The sequence below is a fragment of the Vulpes lagopus genome, chromosome 20 (genome assembly GCF_018345385.1).
Source record: "Vulpes lagopus strain Blue_001 chromosome 20, ASM1834538v1, whole genome shotgun sequence".
Classification (NCBI taxonomy): domain Eukaryota; kingdom Metazoa; phylum Chordata; class Mammalia; order Carnivora; family Canidae; genus Vulpes; species Vulpes lagopus.
In genome coordinates, this window is record NC_054843.1 from 1526233 (window position 1) to 1547942 (window position 21710).

The following is a 21710-nucleotide window of genomic DNA, read 5'->3' on the forward strand; positions in this document are numbered from 1 at the left end:
GATGGTCACAGCTTTGTAATACAGCTTGAGGTCAGGCATTGTGATGACACCAGCTTTGGTTTTCTTTTTCAACCTTCCTTTGGCTATTTGTGGTCTTTTCTGGTTCCATACAAATCTTAGAATTATTTGTTCCAACTCTGTGAAAAATGTTGACGGTATTTGCATTGAATGTGTAGATTTTTCTGTATAGCCACACTTTCATTTTTTAAAAGATTTTATTTATTTATTCATGAGAGACACAAAGAGAGGCAGAGACACAGGCCGAGGGAGAAGCAGGCTCCCTCCGGGGAGCCCGATGTGGAACTCGATCCCAGGACCCTGGGATCACGCCCTGAGCTGAAGACAGACGCACAGCCACTGAGCCACCCGGGTGTCCCTGTATAGTCACACTTTTAATGATGTGTCCAGGTCATTATATTTTATAGGGGTTGGGGATATATTTATACTACTTGAGGTATTATGAGATTTTTGGATCTGTGGTTTTATGTATTTCATTATATTTAGACACTTTCTCAGCTCTTATCTCTTCAAATATTTCTTCTGCCTTATTTTCTCTCTCCTGTTTCTCTGGGACTTTAATTACATGCATTAGTGATGATTTGATATCTTCCTAGAGCTCTTTGATGTTCTGTTCTTGTTTTTCCTCCCACTTTCTCTTTGTGTGTGTGTGTTTTAAAGATTTTACTATTGTTTTTAAATAATCTCTCCACTCAGTGTGGGACTAGAACTTACAGCCCTGAAATCAAGAGTTGCATGCTCCACTGACTGAACCAGCCATATGGCCCTCTTTGTGTTTTAATAAGGGAAATTTCTATTATCTTCAAATTGAATGATTCCACTCTTAGCTGTGTGAAGTATACTCATGAGCTCATTGTAGGAATTAATTTTTGACACTGTATTTTGAATTTTATATTATTGTTTGGGTCTTTCTTACAATTTCCATGTCTCTTCCAAAATTCCCTATCTGTTCATATATTTAGTCTCTTTAGTTTTACACACTGTCCTTTTACATATTGTGATATTCTGAGCCTGGAGACTCATGGAAGCTCTGCACCCTCTCCTCATGCCTTGCTCTCTGCATCTCTTCCCTCTGGCTGCTTATGAGCTGTATCCTTTTATAATAGAGTGGAAATCTAGTGAGCAAACGCTTCTCTGAGTTCTGTGAGGCACTCTAACGTATCAGTTGAACCTAGGGACCTCCAATCCAGAGCCGGTTGGTCAGAAATGTAGGTGACAAGCTAAGCTTGCTGATGGCATCTGAAGTGGGGTGTGGGGTCAGTCTTCTAGGACTGAGCAATTAACCTGTGGGATCTGATGCTGTCTCCAAGTAGATAGTTTCAGAACTGAGTTAAATTTTAGGACACCATGTGGTGTCCCAGAGCACTGTTGGAGGTATGGGGAAGCATTGCCACACATGTGTGAAAACACAATTTGTGTATTAATCACAATTAATTAATTAATTAATAGAAGCCTTCTTTGCCCCACACGATGGAATGTGTCACTCCATCCCACAGGTAACTATCATCCTAAATTTAATATTTGTCATTCTCATGCTTTTATCTATACATTTACCACATGTCCTCCATAAATATTTACATCTCTTACATATTTACCACTTTGACTCTTTTCACTGCATTCTGGATACTTTCTTTGGACCTGCCTTCTGATTTTTCTAATCCCCTCTTTAGCTGTGTGTTTCATTATGTGATGACCTTCAAGGTACCTAAGAGTTTGGATTCCTTTGTGGTGGGCTTCCAGGGCCGTGTGCTTAGGGCAAGGCCTGGAGGCGGTGTTCTTGCTCTGCCCTAAGTTTTCTCCTGCCCCCGTGTGTCTGGCACGTGGAGGGGACCTCTACACATGCCTGCCTCCCCCTCCAATGACTGCTCCTCCTCCTGCAGCTCTACCAGCCAGGCTGAGTTGGGACCAGGAAGGCTCAGTTGTCCTGGCCCAGGGTCAGTCTTGAGAAGGCCTATGTCCCTGAGTCGTGGAGGGTGAGGCTTTCTCACTTCCGCTGCTTCTCCCTGCAGTGGCCAGACTCCACTTTGTAGTTGGGGAGGGTTTGTGTGAGCTTCCCCTGCCCCCCGCCTTTTGCAGTGTTCTAATTCCCGGCCCCTGTTCAGTGGGCGTAGCTCTTCCTCTGCCCTTCCCTATCTATAAAGTGAGTCTCGGGTGCTGGATGTGGGGATGACCCCTTCCCCCTGCACACTCCAAGGACCCCCACCCCTAGCAGAGCTGCTGGAGAAAGGGCTCTTTGAGGATGGGCTGTTGTACTTACACTTATATATGTCTTCAAGAAAAGAACTTCAAAATATGTGAAAGTAAACCAGAGGGACAAGCTGCATCAGGAAGGCACGATTTATTTGGCTCACACAGGGTTGGTTCCCTGCTGGAGACAGAGGACCCTGGAAAACCAGGGCTTCCCAGGGGTGGGGGGCACACTTCCCAGGGACACAGAAGGATCCAGATCATCCTGCTCCATCCTTGCCACTGGCTTCAGAGGGTCTGCTGGGCATGTTCTTCATCTGCCCCGTGCAGAACCTGGAGACCCACCGAAGGCTCGTTCCAGGAAGGGTACAGGTGTGGCCCCGTGCCCTGGGAGCAGCCGGGCAGGAGGCTCATGGTCAGAAGCAGGACGGGGTGCTATAGGAGACGGGCCTGCAGACCAGGGTGGGGCGGGAGGGCTGGCAGGACCCAGAGGACTGGCAGGAGGAGGCCACGAACACCAGAGGCTTGCAGCTCACGGGCAGGCACACAGAGGACTGGGAGGAGGGGACGACATACACGGAGGGCCGGCAGCTCACGGGTACGGACACGGAGGGCTGGCAGCTCACGGGTACGGACACGGCAGGCTGGCAGCTCACGGGCATGGACACGGAGGGCCGGCAGCTCATGGGCACGGACACGGAGGGCCGGCAGCTCACGGGCACGTAGCAGGATGCCTGGCAGGGGCTGGAGGTGAAGCAGGAAGCCTGGCAGCCCGGGGAGCAGCTGGTGTGGCACATGTTGGCGTGGAGCTGGGCTGGTGTCAGGGAGGAGGGTGGAAGTGTCTGGAGGGTGCTCCCGGGGCAGCCTTTATACCCGGCCTGGAGCGTCCTGGAGCATGACTGCCTGTTGACTTCCTCAGTTGTTTCCAGCACGCTTCCCCCCGCATCCTGTCGCGGGTGTGTTCTCCTGTGTCAGGCTCCACCATAAATACGTTTAGCGTAGAGGCCGATTTCTTCTTCTGTAAACAGGTTGTTCTGGTTTGACTTTGCGTGGGGTTGGGGTGATCTCTCCAGGTGATCCACAGTGATCTCTCCACTGTGCACACAGCACCACTGGCTCCACTCCGGACTGCATCCTTCATCCCGTCTTGCCTCATGCCGTCTGGGGGCACTTTGGGGGCAGTGATGCATTCTGAGCTTTTGTTCTGCACAGAAAACATTAAAGTGGGGATCCCTATGCTGGGAAGCAGGGAAGTCTGTGGGACAAATCAGGCCTCCACTTGTTTTGTAAATAAAGTTTTATTGGAAACAGTCGTTTCCAATAAAAGCTCGTTTGCTTCCGTGTTGTCTGGGGCTTGCTCTGTAATGCAGGTGCTTATAGAGAGCACGCCACTGCCAGCCTGAAATAGTTACTCTCCTCCCTATAGGGAGAGGTGACCCCTTCTGCCTCCTAGTAATCTATGCAACAGCTGGTTTGTTCGTGCAACACATATGCATTGTGTGCCGGCCACAGAGACGTCCTGGCCCCATGAGCCTTGAGGGGCAAGGAATGAACGAGTGCGTGAAATGATTCCAGAGCAGGCTAAGTCCCAGAAAGAAAAACAGGTTCAGCAGGTAGAGAGGAGTGAAGTCCCTGGTGGGTGGTTTGGGGCCCCCCGGGTGAAGGCGATGCCGAGAGAACAGAATTAAGACACACGAAGAGTGACTAGGGGACCGTATCAGGAAGTCTAACAACGAGCGATCCCAACCCAAGGAGGAGCAGAGGATGATATTGAGACGTAAATAGTGGACCAAAGTCCCCGATGGTTTTTCGAGTAGGCTCCATGCCCAGCGTGGATCTCAACGTGGGGCTTGAGCTCACCACCCTGAGGTCAAGACCTGAGCTGAGATCAAGAGTCGGATCTTTAACTAACTGAGCCACCCAGGACTCCGCCCCTCCCAAATTGTTTTTATTTAAATTCTAATTTATCGATCCAAGAGTCTCAGAAAACCCCTGAAGTCCCGCATAATCTGGCACCGAGGTCGAGGCCACGGGCTTCGGGGTGCAACCGAGCAGCTGCTTCCCCTGGTGGTGAGAAGGCCCACACGTCAGGGACTCTGACTGCACCTCCGTGTAAGTGGGGTCCCCCCCACCCCTTGAATGGTGACAGGGATTGGTGACTAATCAGGGATGAGCGGATCCACGTGCAAGGGTCCGCACGGTGCCCGGCGCAGGGCTGGGACTGTGTGATGTGTGTGGCGTGGCCATGGCCGCTGGCCACGAGGAGCCCTGCCGCTTGGCTCTGGTCCGTCGGGAAGATTCTGGATCACGGAGTTTCCAAATCGATCCCGGTCTGGCAAGCAGGACGGTGCTTGTGTGGATGGAGGATGGTGTATCAGCTCGGGGAGGCCCCCCAACATCCCGATGTGGGGTCCCCTGTCCCCAGCTGACAGTCCCTCACCATCCTACCCAGGCTCTGAATCCAGAACTCCCGGGGCCGCTGGGTCACAGCGAGCCTGCAGCTGACACGGGGTTTCCTGAACTGAGTCACTCCCACCAGGAACTCCGGGGAGAGACGTGGAGGAGGAGGAGGAAAACCATCAGGCGACTGCAGGAAGGGACGCCACAGCTGGGTATAAAGGCCACCAGGGAGGAGCCTCCAGACCAGCCTGTCCTCGTCCCCGACTCCACTCCAGCCCCACTCCACCATGTGCCACACCAGCTGCTCCGAGGGCTGCCAGCCGGCCTGCTGCGTGCCCAGCTCCTGCCAGGTGTCCATCTGTGTGCCCAGCCCCTGCCAGGTGTCCAGCTGTGTGCCCAGCCCCTGCCAGGTGTCCAGCTGCGTGCCCAGCTCCTGCCAGGTGTCCAGCTATGTGCTCAGCCCCTGCCAGGCGACCTTTCGTGTGCCCAGCCCTTGCCAGGTGTCCAGCTGCATGCCCAGCTCCTGCCAGGTGTCCAGCTGCATGCCCAGCCCCTGCCAGGTGTCCAGCTGTGTGCCAAGCCCCTGCCAGGTGTCCAGCTGTGTGCTCAGCCCCTGCCAGGTGTCCAGCTGCGTGCCCAGCTCCTGCCAGGTGTCCAGCTGTGTGCCCAGCTCCTGCCAGGTGTCCAGCTGTGTGCCCGTGAGCTGCAGGCCCGTTGTGTGCTTTCCAGTGAGCTGCAAGCCCGCCGTGTGCCTGCCCGTGAGCTGCAAGCCCATCGCGTATGTGGCCTCCTCCTGCCAGTCCTCTGGCTGCTGCCAGCCCTCGTGCCCCACCCTGGTCTGCACCCCTGGCCTGTGTGGCACCCCCAATTGCTGCTGAGCTGTGGCCTCCTAGGACCCCCTCCTCCCTGCAGTCAGAAGTAGCTGCTCTGAGCTCCTACCAGGCAGCCCAGGCATCACTCGCCTCAGACCTTCTGGACCCAACTGGACCATCTTCCAGCAAAGCCACTTGTTCCCCACTAACCAGGTGGAATGGGTTGCCTGCTGGGTCCCCCGGCCCAGGCCTGGATCACCCACACAGCACCCAGCTGGCTGGTGTGAGTGCTCAGGCTCTGCAGCTGCCCCCACGAGAGTCTAATAAATCCCAGAGTGTATGCGAAGCCCCCAAATGTGCGCGGTGTGTCTCCTTTAGCGCCTTTCTCGAAATTGCTTTCTCTGGGTGGCTCCCCAGGATCCAGGAGCACTCCCTCTGCTGAGGCGCCCCGGTTACCAGGTGGCCGTGCCCAGGTGGCGAGGGGGCAAGTAGGCCTCCTGCTCAGCCTGAGGCGCCCCCGGAGCTTCCTTTGGTCCCACTTTGTCCCTCGAACCACCAAGGTTCATTCTTGCTCTGCTGGGAGGGACTGAGGGCGCGTCTCCAACCTTCCCACCTGCCTTTTAGATAGAAAGGTCCCTGCTCAGTCACTAACATAGGGAGCCAACCTGGTCGAAAACTGAGACGTGTACGCTCCGGGGAAGAACACAGTTCCTCCTTCGCCCACGGGGGACAGGGCTCTGAAGGTAACTTTCCCCCGGAGTTGCCCGCGTCCCTGTCCCCAGGATGGGTCAATACAGCCCTGCAAGTGAGGCGGCTCCGCAGATGGGTGACCTGAGGCTGATGCACTGGGAGATGGGCCGGGTGGGCCCGTGTCATCCAGGGACTCGGGAGAAGGCAGATTGGGGGGGGGGGGGCCGCAGAAGAGGAGGCCGTGGGAAACGGGATGCGGCGCTGCGGGCTTGGAGCATGGAGTGGGGAGCATGGAGCGGGTGGTGGAGCACAGAGCAGGGAGCACTGAGCAGGGAGCACCACAAACGGAGCATGGAGCAGGGACCCCTGAGCAGGGTGCAGGGAGCACAAAGCAGGGTTCAGGGAGCACGGAGCAGGGAGCCCCGCGCGGGGGTGGCGCTGCGCCCGGGGGACAGGGGACAGGTGTGCGGGCGCTCGGCAAGGACCGGGCCCCCCAGAGCGCGGCCGCCGGGACCTGGGCGTCCGCCGGGGCCGGGGCTCCCGCAGCGCCGGTGGTGTGTCCCCGTGGCCCCCGCGCAGACGCAGCCCCCGCGTCGCCAGCCTCGACGCCCGCCCTCCGCGCTCCCCCGTGGACCCCCTGCCCGCCAACCGGCCCTGCCCCGACGCCCTGCGCGCCCTGCGGGGGACCGCGGACACCCCCGGGCTGACTCCCCGGGCCGGGGCGCGGGGCCGCCGGGGACACACGAGGGCAGGGCAGCGCCAGGGGAGCGGGGACAGCGGGGCCGGGGCGGGGGGCGCCTGAGCCAGGACGTGGTCCCCGGGGAGCGCCCGCGGGGTCCTGACCGCGCCGGGACCGCGCACCCACGGTTCTGGGGTCGCCCGGCACCCCCAGGCCTCGGGTCGGAGCATGTGAGGGTCGGGCCGGGGCGCCTGCGGGGCTCCCTCCTCCTGGTCCCGTGAGCCCCACCGCGTGTCCAGCCGGGGTCCCTCCCCCCGGGCGCCCCCAGCGCCACAGGCAGCGCGCAGGCCCTGCCCCGGGGATGCCCTTGATGGAGGTGGGAGGGGGACCGCGCTGCTCCCGGGCGCACTGGGCTGCCGCCCGCAGAGGGGCTCCCCGGGGTCGGGGTGGGGGCTGGGGGGCTCGGAGGGTGAGGTGCTCGGAGGGTGGGGGGATGGGGGCTCGGAGGGTGGGGGGATGGGGGCTCGGAGGGTAGGGGTGGGGGCTCGGTGGGTGGGGGCTTGGAGGGTGGGGGCGGTGGGGGGCTCGGAGGGTGGGGGGCTCGGGGGGTGGGGGTGGGGGCTCGGAGGGTGGGGGTGGGGACTCGGAGGGTGGGGGGCTCGGAGGGTGGGGGGATGGGGGCTCGGAGGGTGGGGGTGGGGGCGGTGGGGGCTCGGAGGGGGGAGATGGGGGCTCGGAGGGTGGGGGCTGGGGGGCTCGGAGTGGGGAGATGGGGGCTCAGAGCGCTGAGCCGTGTCGCTGCAGTGGAACATGGGACCGGAGGCCGACACCTCCGTCCCATTCTCTCCTTGGGCAACAGGGGCTGGCTGGCCGTGTAGATGCTGGGTCTGGGAGCTGTGGGGCAGACCGTGTAGACACCCCCTCTGGGAGCAGCCGTGCTGGCCATGTAGACGCTTCCTCTGTGAGCCGGGCTGGCTGTGTAGACAGCCCATCTGAGAGCAGCCAGGCGGGGCACGTTGACGCCCTGTCTGGGAGCAGCTGGGATAGCTGTGTAGACACCCCGGCTGTGAGTAACTGGGTTGGCTATGTAGACAACCTGTCTGGGAGCAGTCCTGCTGACCGTGTAGACGCCCCGTCTGGAAGCAGTCCGGCTGACCGTGTAGACGCCCCGGCCAGGAGCCGTTGGCCGCAGGCAGGGTGGCCAGGCCTTTGCAGGGTACCTGAGCCTCCTGCAGGAACCGTCAGGTGGTCCCGGCGTGGAGCCGCCAGCCCAGGGCAGGGGTGCCTCCCGCAGGGCCCCGCCGACCCTCCCACGCACTATTTTGGCGCCGTTGTGGGCTGTGGGTTGCTGGAGGTTGACTTCCTGGGGAGTCAACCTCGTGCCCTTGGCGGCTCTGCAGTCCAGGGAGGGGCGGAGCCTCCCCTGCCTCCGGTGCGGAATCCACCGGGGTCTCCGTCTTTATCTGTGCAGATGGTCTGGTTTTCTTAAAATTCAAATGAACAAGTAACCGGCACAGGTTTTGAATAAATTCAGGTGAACTGAGGGTTTTAAGAGCCCAGCCCCTTTCCCTTTCGAGGCCCCTTGGCTCTGGGTCCTCCCCCCGGGGTAGAGCCCGCCTGGGGCCAGGGGAGCCAGCCTCTGAGGGGGCGCCTGTCCTCTCCCGCCTGCTGCGCCTCTGCTCTTCTGCCCCGGGGCCTCTCCCCCCTGTTCCTGGCACAAGGCATAAGGGGGGCCTGATGCCGGCCTGGTTGGTCTGCCTGGTGCCCCCAGCGCTGTGGTCCCTGAGACTGCAGGCTCGTCCTCCCCCGCTGTCCCGAGGGTTTGTCCGCAAGGCACCTTTTTGCCCCCATCTCCTTAATCAGGCCTCGAAGCCTTGAGTAGAGTGGATGATGCCTGACCCACCCTGCACCCCTCTCCGGGCCTACGGGGATTTGCGGGGCTCAGAGCGCCAGCCCTTGTGCCCACCCAGCAAGCGGCCGCTCCTCTGTGTGGGCACCCCTCCCCAGGGGAGTCAGCACGGTGCTGGGTACTGAGCCTCGGGTCCCGCCAGTTAGGGTCCTGCAGCTCCCCCTTCACCTGCAAGGGCAGGGGATCGGTGGGCCAGAGCCTGAAGGCCACTCAGGGTGCAGGCCTTCTGTGGGCCTGCTCACCTCCCGGGCCCAGGCTGGGAGGGCTCTGCACCGTGGGTGGGTGGGTGTGGGTGTGGGGGGTCCTGGGAGGGGAAGGGCCAGGTGCATGCAGGCGACATCCGAATTCAGACCTCATTGTCTCTCAGGGGCTGTGAGCTTGGACATGAGACTGTCCAAGACGACAGTGACTGTCGTCACTGTTTGCAGCCCCACCCCCAGCAGCCACGGCTCCAACCAGGGGCTCTCCGGGCTCGGAGGAGGAGGGACAGACACACGCCCGTCTCTACTTCATGACACAAACGCTTTATTGATCACAGCAATTGGCCTTCGTCACGCGGATTATAAGCCTCGGCTCGTGCGGACGAGGGCCCTGGGGACCCAGGTCGCCTCCGCTGAGGGCTGCGGGTCGTTTCCCCAGAGAGGGGCGGGCGGCCTGTTCAAGTCCCTGGTTGGCAGCAGCTGCATGTCCACTGAGGGCTGGGGGTCCCGGGGTAGGGGGACGGGGGGCTCAGCAGCTGAGATGGCAGCTCCCGGGGCAGTTCAGGCAGCTCAGCAGCAGGCAGGGCGGCAGCAGGCCTGGCGGGAGCACACAGGGCGGCACAGCAGGGACACGCTGGAGGCCTGGCGGCAGCAGCTGGACTGGCAGGGAGAGGGGGGTGCGCAGCAGGCGGGCCTGCACACGGGGCGGCAGAGGAGGGACACGCAGGAGGGTCTGCAGGGGCTGGGCTGGCAGCAGGGGGAGGCCTGGCAGCAGACGGGCTTGCAGCAGACAGGGGTGCAGCAGATGGGGGTGCAGCAGACAGACACACAGCTGTCTTCCTGGCAGGGGGAGGAGCTGCAGCAGGAGGGCTGGCAGCTAGACTGTTGGCAGCAGGGGGAGGCTGAGCAAGGGGATGCCTCACAGCAGACGGGCTTGCAGCAGACGGGGGTGCAGCACATGGGCTTGCAGCAGACGGGGGTGCAGCAGACGGGCTTGCAGCAGACAGACACACAGCTGTCTTTCTGGCAGGGGGAGGAGCTGCAGCAAGAGGGCTGGCAGCTAGACTGCTGGCAGCAGGGGGAGGCTGAGCAAGGGGAGGCCTCACAGCACATGGGCTTGCAGCAGACAGGAATACAGCACACGGGCTTGCAGCAGACAGGGGTGCAGCACACGGGCTTGCAGCAGACGGGGGTGCAGCACACGGGCTTGCAGCAGACAGACACACAGCAGCCCTCCTGGCAGGGGGAGCAGCTGCCGCACGAGGGCTGGCAGGAGCCGGGGCAGGCTGGTGGGCAGGGGCTGGACCCGCAGCTCGCAGGGGTGCAGAGGAGGGTCAGGCAGGAGGCCGGGGCGCAGCAGGGGGGCTCGCAGTAGCTCTCGGGACAGTCGTCCACCTGCCAGGCAGGGTCGGGGTAGGAGTCGCCGGAGCCAGGCAGGCAGACGCGGCCACCGTAGCTCAGGTCGCTGGAGCAGACGGACAGGGTGGAGGCGGCCATGGTGTGGGTGCTGGGGCGGGGTGTGAGTGCGGGTGAGTGTGTGGGTGCGGGTGCGGGTGTGAGTGTGCGAGGTGCTGGGCCGGCGGCTTTTATACCCCGTGGGGTGTTTGTGTTGTCCCAGGCGACGCTCCCCACGCCTCCCTGGCTTGTTGGTGTTTTGGGCCATGAGGACCATCATTAGGCCTGTTGTCACGACCCGATGTCGCTCAGCTTGTAAACCTTCTCCCCGCCGGGCAGGGCTGCTTGTCCCTGACGTGAGCCCAGTTCCCCTGGGAGCCCCGGGGGAAGGTGTAGCCTCCCTGTGGCCCACCCTGTGGCTGACTCTGTGGCCCCCTCTTGGCAGGTTATGTGCTGGGGGTCCAGGTGCCAGCCCTGGGTTCACGTGACCTGCCCCGTGTGGCCCCAGCCCGGGTGTGCAGGACTTCACGGGGAGCAGCTGGGTTGTGGAGCAGGAGGACAGAGGTGCATATTTCAGGGCACAGGTGACGTGGGACCGATCACTCCTGGGCGGCCGGTGAATTTCTGTGGTCCCAGTGTCCGCCAAGGCCAGTGAGGAGGAGGCAGATGCCCACAGACAGGGCCCGACCCCTCCCCTCTCCAAGGAGCCAGAATGTTCCAGGGAGGCCTGCACTCCCTAGGTTGTTGGGAGGACCGGATTCAAGGACTGATCCTTGGGGCCTAACGCTCTTCCTCGGAGCCTGTGGTCGGTCAGTGGTCCTGGCAGAGGCAGGTCCCTGGTTGGGGCCTGAAAGTGGGCTGAGATTTAATCTGGAGGAGGTGGGCGTGGAGTGAGAGTGACATGGGGACAGTCCATCCAGGACAATCCAACATTGCTTAATTTCAAAACCCAAAGGGAATCTATTTGGAACATGAATGGAGGAGAAGGTTAGTATGAACGTGAGAAAGTCCTCCCCGCGGAAGCAGGAGAGGGTACGAAAGAATCACATACAAAATTCAAAGAACTCGAGTTTCTTTTTCTTTTTTTTTTTTTTAGCACTCGAGTTTCTAATAAGCACAGGGAAAGCTACTTGAGCTCATTAAGAATCAAATGTTCCCAAATTAAAACAAAAAATATCACATCCGTAAGATCAACAAAGTTTTAGGACGTTGCGGACTTGTAGCACTGCTGCGCGTGGGAGCCCCACTCCCAGGCATGGGAGGCAGGCATGATCTTTACAGATTGGGCCCACAATGATACAATTTGTGATTTTGTCCCTTTTAAAGTGTACGAGTCGGCGGCATTTAGCAACGTCATGATGTTGTACAACCACGACCACCATCTATTTCTAGAACGTTCTCATGGGTCCAGAAGGAAACCCTGTCAATCACCAATCTGCTTCCTGTCTCTATGGACCTGCCTCGTCCACACACTGCCTGGAAGGGCTCACACAGTACGTGGCCCCATGTCTGACCTCTTTCACGGAGCGTGATGTTTGCCAGGCTCGTCCAGGTTGCAGCGTGTCCGCGCTTCACTCGTGCCACGGCCGAGTAATATTCCAGCAAATGGCCACCGCACATCTTATTTATCTGTTGTTCATCATCAGTCAGCGGACATTGGGGTTGTTACCACCTTTTGGCTGTTGTGAATAGCGCCGCCGTGGACGTTGTACACGGTTTTGTTCGAACACGTCTTTTCAGTTCGCCTGGGTGTCTACCTAGCAGTGGAGCTGCTGGATCAGATGGTGACTCTGCCTTTAACGTCCGAGGACCTGCCAGGCTGCCTTCCACAGCAGCTGCACTGTTTTGCATTTCCAACGGCAAGGTTCTTTCCACATGCTCCCCGACGTTGCTTCTGTTCTGGTTTATTTATTTATTTATTTATTTATTTATTTATTTATTTATTTATTTTTAAGGATTTATTTATTTATTTAATGATAGAGAGAGAGAGAGAGGCAGAGACACAGGAGGAGGGAGAAGCAGGCTCCATGCAGGGAGCCCGATGTGGGACTTGATCCTGGGACTCCAGGATCACGCCCTTGGCCGAAAGCAGGCGCTAAACCACTGAGCCACCCAGGGATCCCCTGTTCTGGTTAAAAAAAAAAATCATAGCCACCCTTGGCCACGATTGGCATTGTAATAAGACGCTGGCATCTTATTGCGGTTTTGACTTCCGTTTCCCTGACGACTGATACTCTTGGGCTTCCTTTCAAGTGCTTGTTGGCTGTCTGAATATTTTCTTTGGAGGAATGTCTGTCAAAGTGCTTTGCCCATTTTTAATTGGGTTATCTGTAGCTTTGTTGAGTTACAGGAGTACTTCATGTATTCTGGATATTAACTTATGCTTTGCAAATATTTTCTGTCATTCTGTGGGTTGCCTTTCACTCTCTCGATAGCATCCTTTGAAGCACAGAACTTTAACTTTCAATGAAATCCAACTCACCTGTTTCCTTTTGTTTAGTGTCATAACCAAAACAATCCCTTTGCCAAATCCAAGGTCATGCAGATTTTCCCCTGTTTCCTTCCAAGAGTTTTAGAGCATCAGCATGTATATTTACGTGTTTGATTGATGTTTGAGTTGATTTTTGTATATGGTGTGAGGTAGGGTCCAACTGTATTCTTTCACACGTGGATGTCCAGTTGTCCCAGCACCCTCTGTTGAAGAGACTGTTCTTTCCCCCACGAGATGATCTTGACGCCCTTGTTGAAAATCAATTGACCAGATAAGTATGGGTTTATTTCTACATTTTCAGTTTTATTCCACTGACTTCTACGTCTATCATTATGCCAGTACCACTGTTTCGATCACTGTAGCTTTGTAGTAACTTCTGTGTGTCCTTTCTAATTTGGACGTCTTTTGTTTGTTTTCCTTGCCAAATTGCTCTGGCTAGTGCTTGCAGCACAATGTTGAATAGAAGCGGTGAAAGAGGGCATCTTTGCCTGTTCCTGACTTAGGGGAAGGCTTTCTGTCCTACACTATGGAGGCTGATGTTCACTGTGGGGTTTTCATCTACTCTCTATTATGCTAGGGAAGTTCTCTTCTCATAGTTTGTTGATGGTTTTATTATGAGAGGGTGTTGGCTTTTGTCAGATGCTTTTTCTGCATCAGATAAGATCATCACGTTCCCCACCCCCCACCACACACACTTTATTCTATTAATGTGATGTATTAGTTTGATTGTTTTCCATATGTTGAATTACTCTTGCATTATTGGGATAAACCCACTTGGTCATGGTGTATAATTCTCTTAACATACTGCTAGATTTTGTTTGATAGTATTTGGGGGAAGTCTTAAAAATCTTTATCTATAAGGAATATTGGTCTGTAGTTTTCTTTTGTTTGTTTTTGCCTGGCTTTGATATCAGGATAATGCAGACTTCACAGAATGATTTAGGAAGTGTTCCCTCATCTTCCGTTTTTGGAAGAATTTGAGAACATTTAGTGTTAATTGTTCTATAAATGTTTAGCAAAACTCAGCATGAAACCATCTGGTCCTGGGGTTTACTTTTGGGGGAGGTTTTGGATTATATTGTAATCTCATTCCTTGTTTTATGTCTATTCAGTTTGCCTATTTCTTCTTGAGTCAGTTTACTCACTTGAGATTCAAAGACACAAAGAGATTGAAAGTGAAATGATAGAAAAAGATACTTCATGCAAATAATAACCAAACGAGAGCTGGATGGCTATAATAAAATCAGACAAAATAGACTTTGAGTCAAATTTGTTGTAAGAGACAAAAAAGGATATTAAGTATTGATAAGAGGGTCAACATATCAAGAAGAGATGACAATTATAAACACATATGCACCTACTAACAGACTTCCAAATATATAAGGCACAAATTACAGAATTAAAGAAATAATTTCAGTTCTATGATAATAGTTGGAGATTTCAATGTCTTTTCCACTAATAAAAAAAAATGACATAATAGAACAACTCGATCAAAGATCAAAATGAAACAGAGGCTTTGAAAAGCACTATAAACCAACTAAACCCAACATGTATACAAAATACTCAGCAACAGCAGAATGCATGTTCTTCTCAAGTCCCCATAGAATATTTTCCAGATTAGACTCTATGTTAGGCCACAAAACAAATCTCAGTAAATTTTAAAAGCTGAAATCGTACCAAGTATCTTCTCTGACCAAAATGAAAAGAAACCAATAACAGAAGAAAAATGGGAAAACTCACAAATAAATGGAAATTAAACACACAGTGAAACAACCAATGAGCCAAAGAAGAATTCACAAGAGAAGTTAGAAAATACTTTGATATGAAAGCAGATGACAACACAATGAGCCAGTACTTAGGGGATGGAGCAAAAACAGTGCTCAGAGGCAGATTCATAGTTGTCAACACTTGATTTAAAAAGAAGAAATATTTAAACCCACAACCTAACCCTTCATCTTAAGGAACTAGAAAAAGAAGAGCAGACCAAACCCAAAGCTGGGAGAGGAAGGAAACAGGGCACAGATTAATGAAACAGACACACTAGAACTACTACAGAGAGAATCGGTGAAACCAAAAGTTGGTTCTTTGAACAGAGCAACAGAATGGACAAACTTTTATCTAGACTAGGAAAAAAAAAGAGATAAGACTCAAATTAAATAAAAATGGGGACATCACTAGTGACCTTATGTATGTGAAAAAGGTTATATGAGAGTTCTAACTGGACACCAAAGACTTTGGTGTCCTGCAAAAATCCTTAGAAACACAGAAACTACCCAAACCAACGCCTTGAATGGAGTCCTTTATCTCCTACTATGGCTCCAAGTTACTGTTTAGTGTCCTTTTATTTCAGCCCAAATTATCATTTCTCCTAGGGCAGGTCTGTCCATGGGCAATGAAGCCTTTTAACTTTCATTTGCCTGGACGTATCTTAATCTTTGCTTCACTTGGCAGGTGCACATTTGTGGGGCATGGACTTCTTGGTTGGTGGTCCTTCTGCCAGGACTTTACACACGCCGTCCCACTGTCTCCCGCTCTCACATTTCTGATGAGGAGTTGGCTGCTAATCTTCCCTCTTACCGCTTTTAAGATTCTCTCTTTGTATAATTTGGTTATCATGTATTAGTGTGGTTGTCTCTAGGTTTATTCTATTTGGAGTTCACTGGGCTTCTTAGATGTGTAGACTCCTTTTTTAATTCAAAAAGGTTTTTTTGGCCATTATTTCTTCAACTTTTTTTTTTTCAGCCCCTCTTCTCTCCCCTCTCTTTAGGAGATTCCTGTCAAGTACATGTTGGTCTACTTGATGGCGTCCCACGGGTCTCGCAGCCTCTGTTCACTTATCCTTATTCCTTTTTCCCATCGACTCCTCAAACCAGAGTATTTCAACTGTCCTGTCTCCATATTTACTAATTCTTTCTTTTGCCTGCTCACATGTGCTATTGAACTCCTCTAGTAAAGTTATCGATTCAGTGATTGCAATTGGTTCAATAACCCTAGAATTTCTGTTTGGTTCCTTTTTTATACTTCTGTCTCTTTACTGATATTCTCAATTTCATGAACATTATGCTCTTGGTTTCTCTTAGTTCTTTGTTCATGATTTTTCTTGACTTTTAGAGTATATTAAGAGAGTTTGCTTAAAAGTTTTGTCTAGGGATGGCTGAGTGGCTCAGCGGTTGAATGTCTACCTTCGGCTCAGGGTGTGATCCCGGGATCTGGGATCTAGTCCCATATCAGTCTCCTTGCAGGAAGCCTACTTCTCCCTCTGCCTATGTCTCTGCCCTCTCCCTCTCTCTGTGTCTCTCATGAATAAATAAATAAAATCTTAAAAAAATAAAAGTTTTGTCTAGAGACGCCTGGGTGGCTCAGTTGGTGAAGCATCCTCCTTCTGTGTGTTAAATAAATAAATAAAATCTTTAAAAAAATAAAAGTTTTGTCTAGAAAGTTCAATCCCTGGGCTTTCTCAAGGGCATTTTCTGCTAATTGCTTTTTTTTTTTTTTTTACTTGTGAACGAGTCATCCTTTCTTCTTTCTTTACATTTTCTTTGCATCCTTCATATTTTTTGCTGAAAGCTGGACATTTTGAGTATCATCATGTGACAATTCTGGATATCAGATTCTCCCCTTCCCTATAGTTTTTGTTGCTGATTGCTGTGACCTGTCATTGTGTTTTTGTTCAGTGACCCTTCTAAACTATATTGTAATGACTGCACTCTTTGTCAGGTGTGCTCAGTGTTCCATTAGCCTAGTGGTCAGATACTGATTTGACAGAAACTTCCTTAAACACTTGGAGCCAAACAAGACTTTCCCCCAAGTCTTGGCGGCTGGGCTCTGCTTGTGTGTTGGGACGACGCCCACAGCCCTGGGCTGGACAGTTGACAGATCTGCCTTCACCTTCACATCATACCTGTCAGAGCTGGATGTGTAGCCAGTGGTGAGTGTCCAGGGCTTTCTCAGCTCCTTTCTGAGCATGGGCCCCTTGCGGGCATGTCTGGGGTCTTCTGGTCTCCCAGCCATCTGTGGAAGCCTGAAAACCTTATTCCTCCAAACATTTTATTCCCCAGCTTTCTGTCCTTGGCTTTTTGGGGTGTCTTCTGTTTGCCACAACTGATACCTTTTCCCCAGGCAGCAGTGGGTTCATTTGACAAACTCTCTCCATGTAGCTGCTTCTTTGCCTTGAAGTTATGAGAAATTAAGCCAAGCCCTTGGTGTGGGCATCTCCAGAGCCACTGCTCAGACAACCACACTTCTCATAGAATGGGGCTTGCTCTTGCCAGAACCAGGGCCCTCACTGGCACCCAGTCCACCAGGCTGCAACCACTTTGTTCTTGATGGAGCATTTCCTTGGTCGTTGTAACCCCTTGACCATTTGATTCTTTGCCAGTTTTTTTCAGTGTTTCTATGAGGGCATAGGGGTGGGCCCTTAGAGTTCCCTACTGCCCATCTTTTCTGATCACTCTTAGTAAGCACAACTTTTAAAAGTCCTTTAGAGAACATTTGTTGATATCTCTCAGAATTTAAAATCAGCAAACTCTGACCTGGAAGTCCCACTTCTGGGAATTTAGGCAAGGTGAAAACATACACCTGTGCACACAGGTAAGTGGTGAGGACCCTCATGGTGGCATTGTTTGTAATGATCAAAACTGGAGAGACTTCAGATGCCCATCCCCCTGTTTCTGCATAAACCCCTAACGGTGTATCACCCTTTGCGATTCTATGTGTCTAGGGACAAGGAGCAACCATAAGGTATTATTTCTCATCAAGTTGGCAAAGATAGAAAAAGGTAACCCCCATGCTGCTGTAAATCTATGCTCTTGCTTCCACCATTTGACCCATTGCTCTGCAGTTCCAGGACTTCATTCTCAGATTTGCTCAAGTATGTGGGAAGCTGCGTCTGGCTACATCTGGACATGTGACATTTGCTCCCACCCTCTGGTCTGGACATGTTTTCACACTGTTCTGGCCTTTCTCCACTATTGCTGTTTCCAGTCGTCCTTTCCCAGCTGCTCTCTGCCAACCCAGCCCAGTAGGTGGGAACCCCAGAGGCTGTGTCCTCTTCTCTGCTCTCTGCATTCCAGCAGCTGGCACGGTGCCCGAGCACACAGCATTCTGGTGTCTGTGAATGTAGGATGCCACCTGTCCCTAGAAGACTGTTTGGGCACCAGACAAGCCAAATGCCGGTCTTCCCTGTCCCTACTTCCCAACAGGACTGTGGCATGTGCTGATGTCGGGACAGGCCTCATCTGTGCGTGGGGAGGAGCTGCTTCTACTTACAGTGGGTTGGGGTCTTTGTTCTCAGCCCATTTGGTGCCCACAGGGTTTTCCTGGGAACAAAGTCTCAGACTATGATGGTGGCCAGACAGCAGAGCAACGACTGGAAGTAGACATGGCCCATGGCAGGCATCATGTGCAGGAGCTCCTGGTCCTCCAAAGATGACAATATAAGCCCCACAGAGGAGGGACAGAGGTCCTTGGGTGCTGGCTAATGATCACGTTGCTCCCCTGAGCTCCATGTTCCCAGATGAGTTGTGGGTCCCCTTTGTCAGTGAAACCACCACAGGAAACAGAAGGAAAGTGTGTGATACTCTAAAGTATTTGTTGGGGGTTATTCTGCAGGAAGCGAGTTGCATGGTTAGACTGGCCCAGGGGTCGTGTGGGGCTGAGGGAGTCGTCTGTTGCCTCTCTGGCCCAGAGGGGTCCCTGGGCTCTACCTTTCAGGGCATCCGGGTGTGCTTTGGGGCACTTTAGGCGGGGGGGATGCAGATGTGGGTGGGTCAGCCCTGGAAGGAGTCCACAGTGACAGACTCACTGGCTGTGAAAGGGAATGGTTGGCTGGGTGGCTTCCTCCTGAGTCAAGGGTGAGCTTGGGGAGGTTGGCTCCGCAGCAGGCAGGGGCCTTTAGGGGATAGTCTAGGTCAGGCAGGCAGGACCCTGAGGGGAAGCGCATGGAGTAGCCAGCTGGGCTGCAGGAGGAGGCGGGCTGCACAGGGGCCACCCCAGCAGAGCCCTGAGCCCCTGGGGGGCCCAGGAGCTCTCGTAGCCCAGAGGCGGGGGGTGGGAAGCAGGTGGCCCTGGGACACTCAGGCTGGAGGCCGTGAAGCAGGTGCTGTGGCACGTGGTGGCCTGGGGCTGGGTGGGGTCAGGGTGGAGGTCAGGGGTGCCCAGAGGAGCCTTTCCTGGGTGGCCTTTATGGCCTCCTGGCTACAGGCCCCATGGGTGTCTCTCTACTGTGTTTTCCCAACACTTCATCTCCCAGTAAAGAGGAGGTGAGGAGAGGATGAGGAGCTCAGACGTCAGAGAGCAGCTGTGAGTTTAAACCCCCGTCCTTTGGGTGCCTGCCGTAGTGCGAGCCCATGAGAACGGCTAGGGCTGGGTGAGGCCGGCGGTGTTTGTCACAAATAAATCAAAGGAATAACACATGGGCTCAGGGCACTCCACCCCACGGGCCCTCCGGAAGTGACACATGCCAGGCACAATCAGCAAAGCCCAGAGAGTCACAGGTCACTTGTGCAAACCACTGAGGACAAGCATTCCTGGGGTGAGGGCAGGGGCAGGGGCACGCTGGCGGGCAACATAGGGGGATGCCTCTGCCCTTGTCAACGAGTGTCAACCGTGACGCCAGTGCCATCCTGACATCAGAGCAGCGTTGTCCAGAGCACCAGGCATGTCCAGGGCTGACGGGGTTCCCAGCTTACTGGGGAGGCCCTGCCCCATAACTCCGTGTCCCTCCTGCTCCTAGGTGGAGTCCAGACCTACCAGCTGATGTCCTGAGTCCTGCCCAGGACGGGACCCTGGGGCTCCTGCCACCCACCCTGAAGATTGTGCTTCCAACCTAGTCGTTTCCTTTGGGGGCTTGGAGCAGTGCCTCCCCCAGCCCGCCACCTCTCCACGGGATGAGCAGAGCACACGGGAGGACCCCAGGGGGACCCCAGGAGGACCCCAGGCCCCAGGGGCTGTGTTGCCTGGGGCCCCCAGGCAGGCTTGGCTGGGCCGCTTTGCCCACCTGGGGCAGTGGGTGGAGATGGGCCTGGGGTGAGCCCCCTAGGCCGTGCCCCGTGTGCAGGTGGCCAGCCTCGGGAGCCCCAGAGACCCACTCGGGTGGGGCCCAGCAGCCCTGACCATCTCCGCCAGGGCATGAGTCCCACCCCGCGGCCCCGCCCAGAGCAGTTGGGCTGCGGCCCTTGGGGACCTCTCATCCCTCCTCCCAAAAATGTTCACGCGGGAAGGGACCACTGTTGGGTCCAAACCCCAGGACACCACCCCCGTGAGAGTCAGATGAAAGGAAGCAGGTCAGCGGGTGAAGTGAGTTTATTGGGGTGCCAGGGAGGTGCCCACAGGTCGGAGGGCGAGGTCAGGTGACCAAGCAGAGGAATTGGGAGGGAAGGCAGGTGACCCAGGGCAGGTGGAAGTGCATCCCTGGAGCAAGAGCCCCGGGGAGCCGCGGGGTCAGCGTTCTTGGGAGGGAGGAGGTGAAGGTCAGGTCAAGAGAGTGGATACCCGGGAGGACCCCATCGTGGGTGGGGGCAGCCACCTAGCACAGGTGAGGGCTGGGCTGAGGGGTGGTCGGGAGGCCCAGGGTCCCTGGGTGGGGCCTGAGCCCAGCAACGTGAGGGCACGTGCCCCATCAGTGGGAGCATACGGGGCGGCACAGCAGGGACACGCTGGAGGCCTGGGGGCAGCAGCTGGGCTGGCAGGGGGAGGGGGTGGTGCAGCAGGCGGGCCTGCACACGGGGCGGCAGAGGAGGGACATGCAGGAGGAGGGTCTGCAGGGGCTGGGCTGGCAGCAGGGGGAGGCCTGGCAGCAGATAGGCTTGCTGCAGACAGGGGTGCAGCAGACGGGCTTGCAGCAGACAGGGGTGCAGCAGACGGGCTTGCAGCAGACGGGGGTGCAGCAGACGGGCTTGCAGCAGACAGACATACAGCTGTCTTCCTGGCAGGGGGAGGAGCTGCAGCAGGAGGGCTGGCAGCTAGACTGCTGGCAGCAGGGGGAGGCTGAGCAAGGGGAGGCCTCACAGCAGACGGGCTTGCAGCAGACGGGGGTGCAGCACACGGGTTTGCAGCAGATGGGGGTGCAGCAGATGGGCTTGCAGCAGACAGACACACAGCTGTCTTCCTGGCAAGGGGAGGAGCTGCAGCAAGAGGGCTGACAGCTAGACTGCTGGCAGCAGGGGGAGGCTGAACAAGGGGAGGCCTCACAGCAGACGGGCTTGCAGCAGACAGGGGTGCAGCAGATGGGCTTGCAGCAGACAGGGGTGCAGCACACGGGCTTGCAGCAGACAGGGGTACAGCACACGGGCTTGCAGCAGACAGGGGTGCAGCACACGGGCTTGCAGCAGACAGGGGTGCAGCACACGGGCTTGCAGCAGACAGACACACAGCAGCCCTCCTGGCAGGGGGAGCAGCTGCCGCAAGAGGGCTGGCAGGAGCCGGGGCAGGCTGGTGGGCAGGGGCTGGACCCGCAGCTCGCAGGGGTGCAGAGGAGGGTCAGGCAGGAGGCGGGGGCGCAGCAGGGGGGCTCGCAGCAGGTCTCCTGGCAATCGTCCACCTGCCAGGAGGAGCTGGTGCAAGCGCTGGGCGAGCAGAGGCGGCCGCCGCAGCTCAGGTCGCTGGAGCAGACCGACAGGGTGGAGGCGGCAATAAGGCAGGTGCGGGAGCAGCAGGTGTCAGCCATGCTGGAGTTTTGTGCTGGGAGGTGAGCAGGACGGGGTGTGTGTGACAGGTGTGCGAGTGAGGTGCTCTGGGCGTCGGGGCTTTTATATCTGTCCCTGGGGTGCTGAGCCTCGCCTGAGCCTGCACCAGCCTTCCTTTTCCTTGTTGCTCAGCGTGTATTTCCTGACAACCCTTAGGGGTTTATTTGCGGTGCGATGTTTGTCCACCGTCCCCAAGGCTCTGAGTGTGTCCGGTGATGCCTGGTTGCTTGCGTGTGGAAACCCTG

The 21710-nt window shown here is 55.5% G+C and overlaps 4 protein-coding genes across 6 annotated transcripts; 1 reads left to right on the plus strand and 3 right to left on the minus strand.

Annotated features, from left to right (window-relative positions):
* Window positions 1-2561: 2561 nt before the first annotated feature.
* Window positions 2562-3002, minus strand: LOC121479401 (keratin-associated protein 12-1-like). Of its 3 annotated transcripts, none has more exons than XM_041734940.1 (2): window positions 2902-3002; window positions 2562-2826 (listed from the first exon to the last, which is right to left on the minus strand). In XM_041734940.1, exons 1-2 carry the CDS (start codon window positions 3000-3002, stop codon window positions 2622-2624), a joined length of 306 nt encoding a protein of 101 aa, XP_041590874.1. In that variant the 3' UTR covers window positions 2562-2621. The 3 variants fall into 3 exon arrangements, with proteins under 3 accessions (XP_041590874.1, XP_041590875.1, XP_041590873.1); XM_041734941.1 differs by having other exon boundaries at window positions 2562-2759; window positions 2844-3002; XM_041734939.1 differs by having other exon boundaries at window positions 2562-3002.
* Window positions 3003-4892: 1890 nt separating this feature from the next.
* Window positions 4893-5483, plus strand: LOC121479403 (keratin-associated protein 12-1-like). Its single transcript, XM_041734943.1, has 2 exons — window positions 4893-4955; window positions 5256-5483. The coding sequence occupies exons 1-2, from the start codon at window positions 4893-4895 to the stop codon at window positions 5481-5483; spliced, it is 291 nt and encodes a 96-aa protein (XP_041590877.1).
* A 3982-nt stretch (window positions 5484-9465) lies between these two features.
* Window positions 9466-10392, minus strand: LOC121479217 (keratin-associated protein 10-7-like). Its single transcript, XM_041734682.1, has 2 exons — window positions 10032-10392; window positions 9466-9980 (listed from the first exon to the last, which is right to left on the minus strand). Exons 1-2 carry the CDS (start codon window positions 10390-10392, stop codon window positions 9466-9468), a joined length of 876 nt encoding a protein of 291 aa, XP_041590616.1.
* A 10007-nt stretch (window positions 10393-20399) lies between these two features.
* On the minus strand, window positions 20400-21446 carry LOC121479218 (keratin-associated protein 10-8-like). Its single transcript, XM_041734683.1, has one exon. The coding sequence runs from the start codon at window positions 21444-21446 to the stop codon at window positions 20400-20402; it is 1047 nt and encodes a 348-aa protein (XP_041590617.1).
* Between the last annotated feature and the right edge of the window lie 264 nt (window positions 21447-21710).

Excerpts from the sequence above, each read along its gene's own strand:
- LOC121479217 (XM_041734682.1), bottom strand. The coding sequence starts at position 10,392 with ATGGCCGCCTCCACCCTGTCCGTCTGCTCCAGCGACCTGAGCTACGGT. Across the intron at positions 9,981-10,031 it reads CTGCTGCAAGCCCGTGTGCT|CCTCCCCCTGCTGCCAGCAG; the intron begins GTATTCCTGTCT and ends CCCCTTGCTCAG.
- LOC121479218 (XM_041734683.1), bottom strand. The coding sequence starts at position 21,446 with ATGGCTGACACCTGCTGCTCCCGCACCTGCCTTATTGCCGCCTCCACC.
- LOC121479401 (XM_041734939.1), bottom strand. The coding sequence starts at position 3,002 with ATGTGCCACACCAGCTGCTCCCCGGGCTGCCAGGCTTCCTGCTTCACC.
- LOC121479403 (XM_041734943.1), top strand. The coding sequence starts at position 4,893 with ATGTGCCACACCAGCTGCTCCGAGGGCTGCCAGCCGGCCTGCTGCGTG. Across the intron at positions 4,956-5,255 it reads GCGTGCCCAGCTCCTGCCAG|GTGTCCAGCTGTGTGCCCAG; the intron begins GTGTCCATCTGT and ends AGCTCCTGCCAG.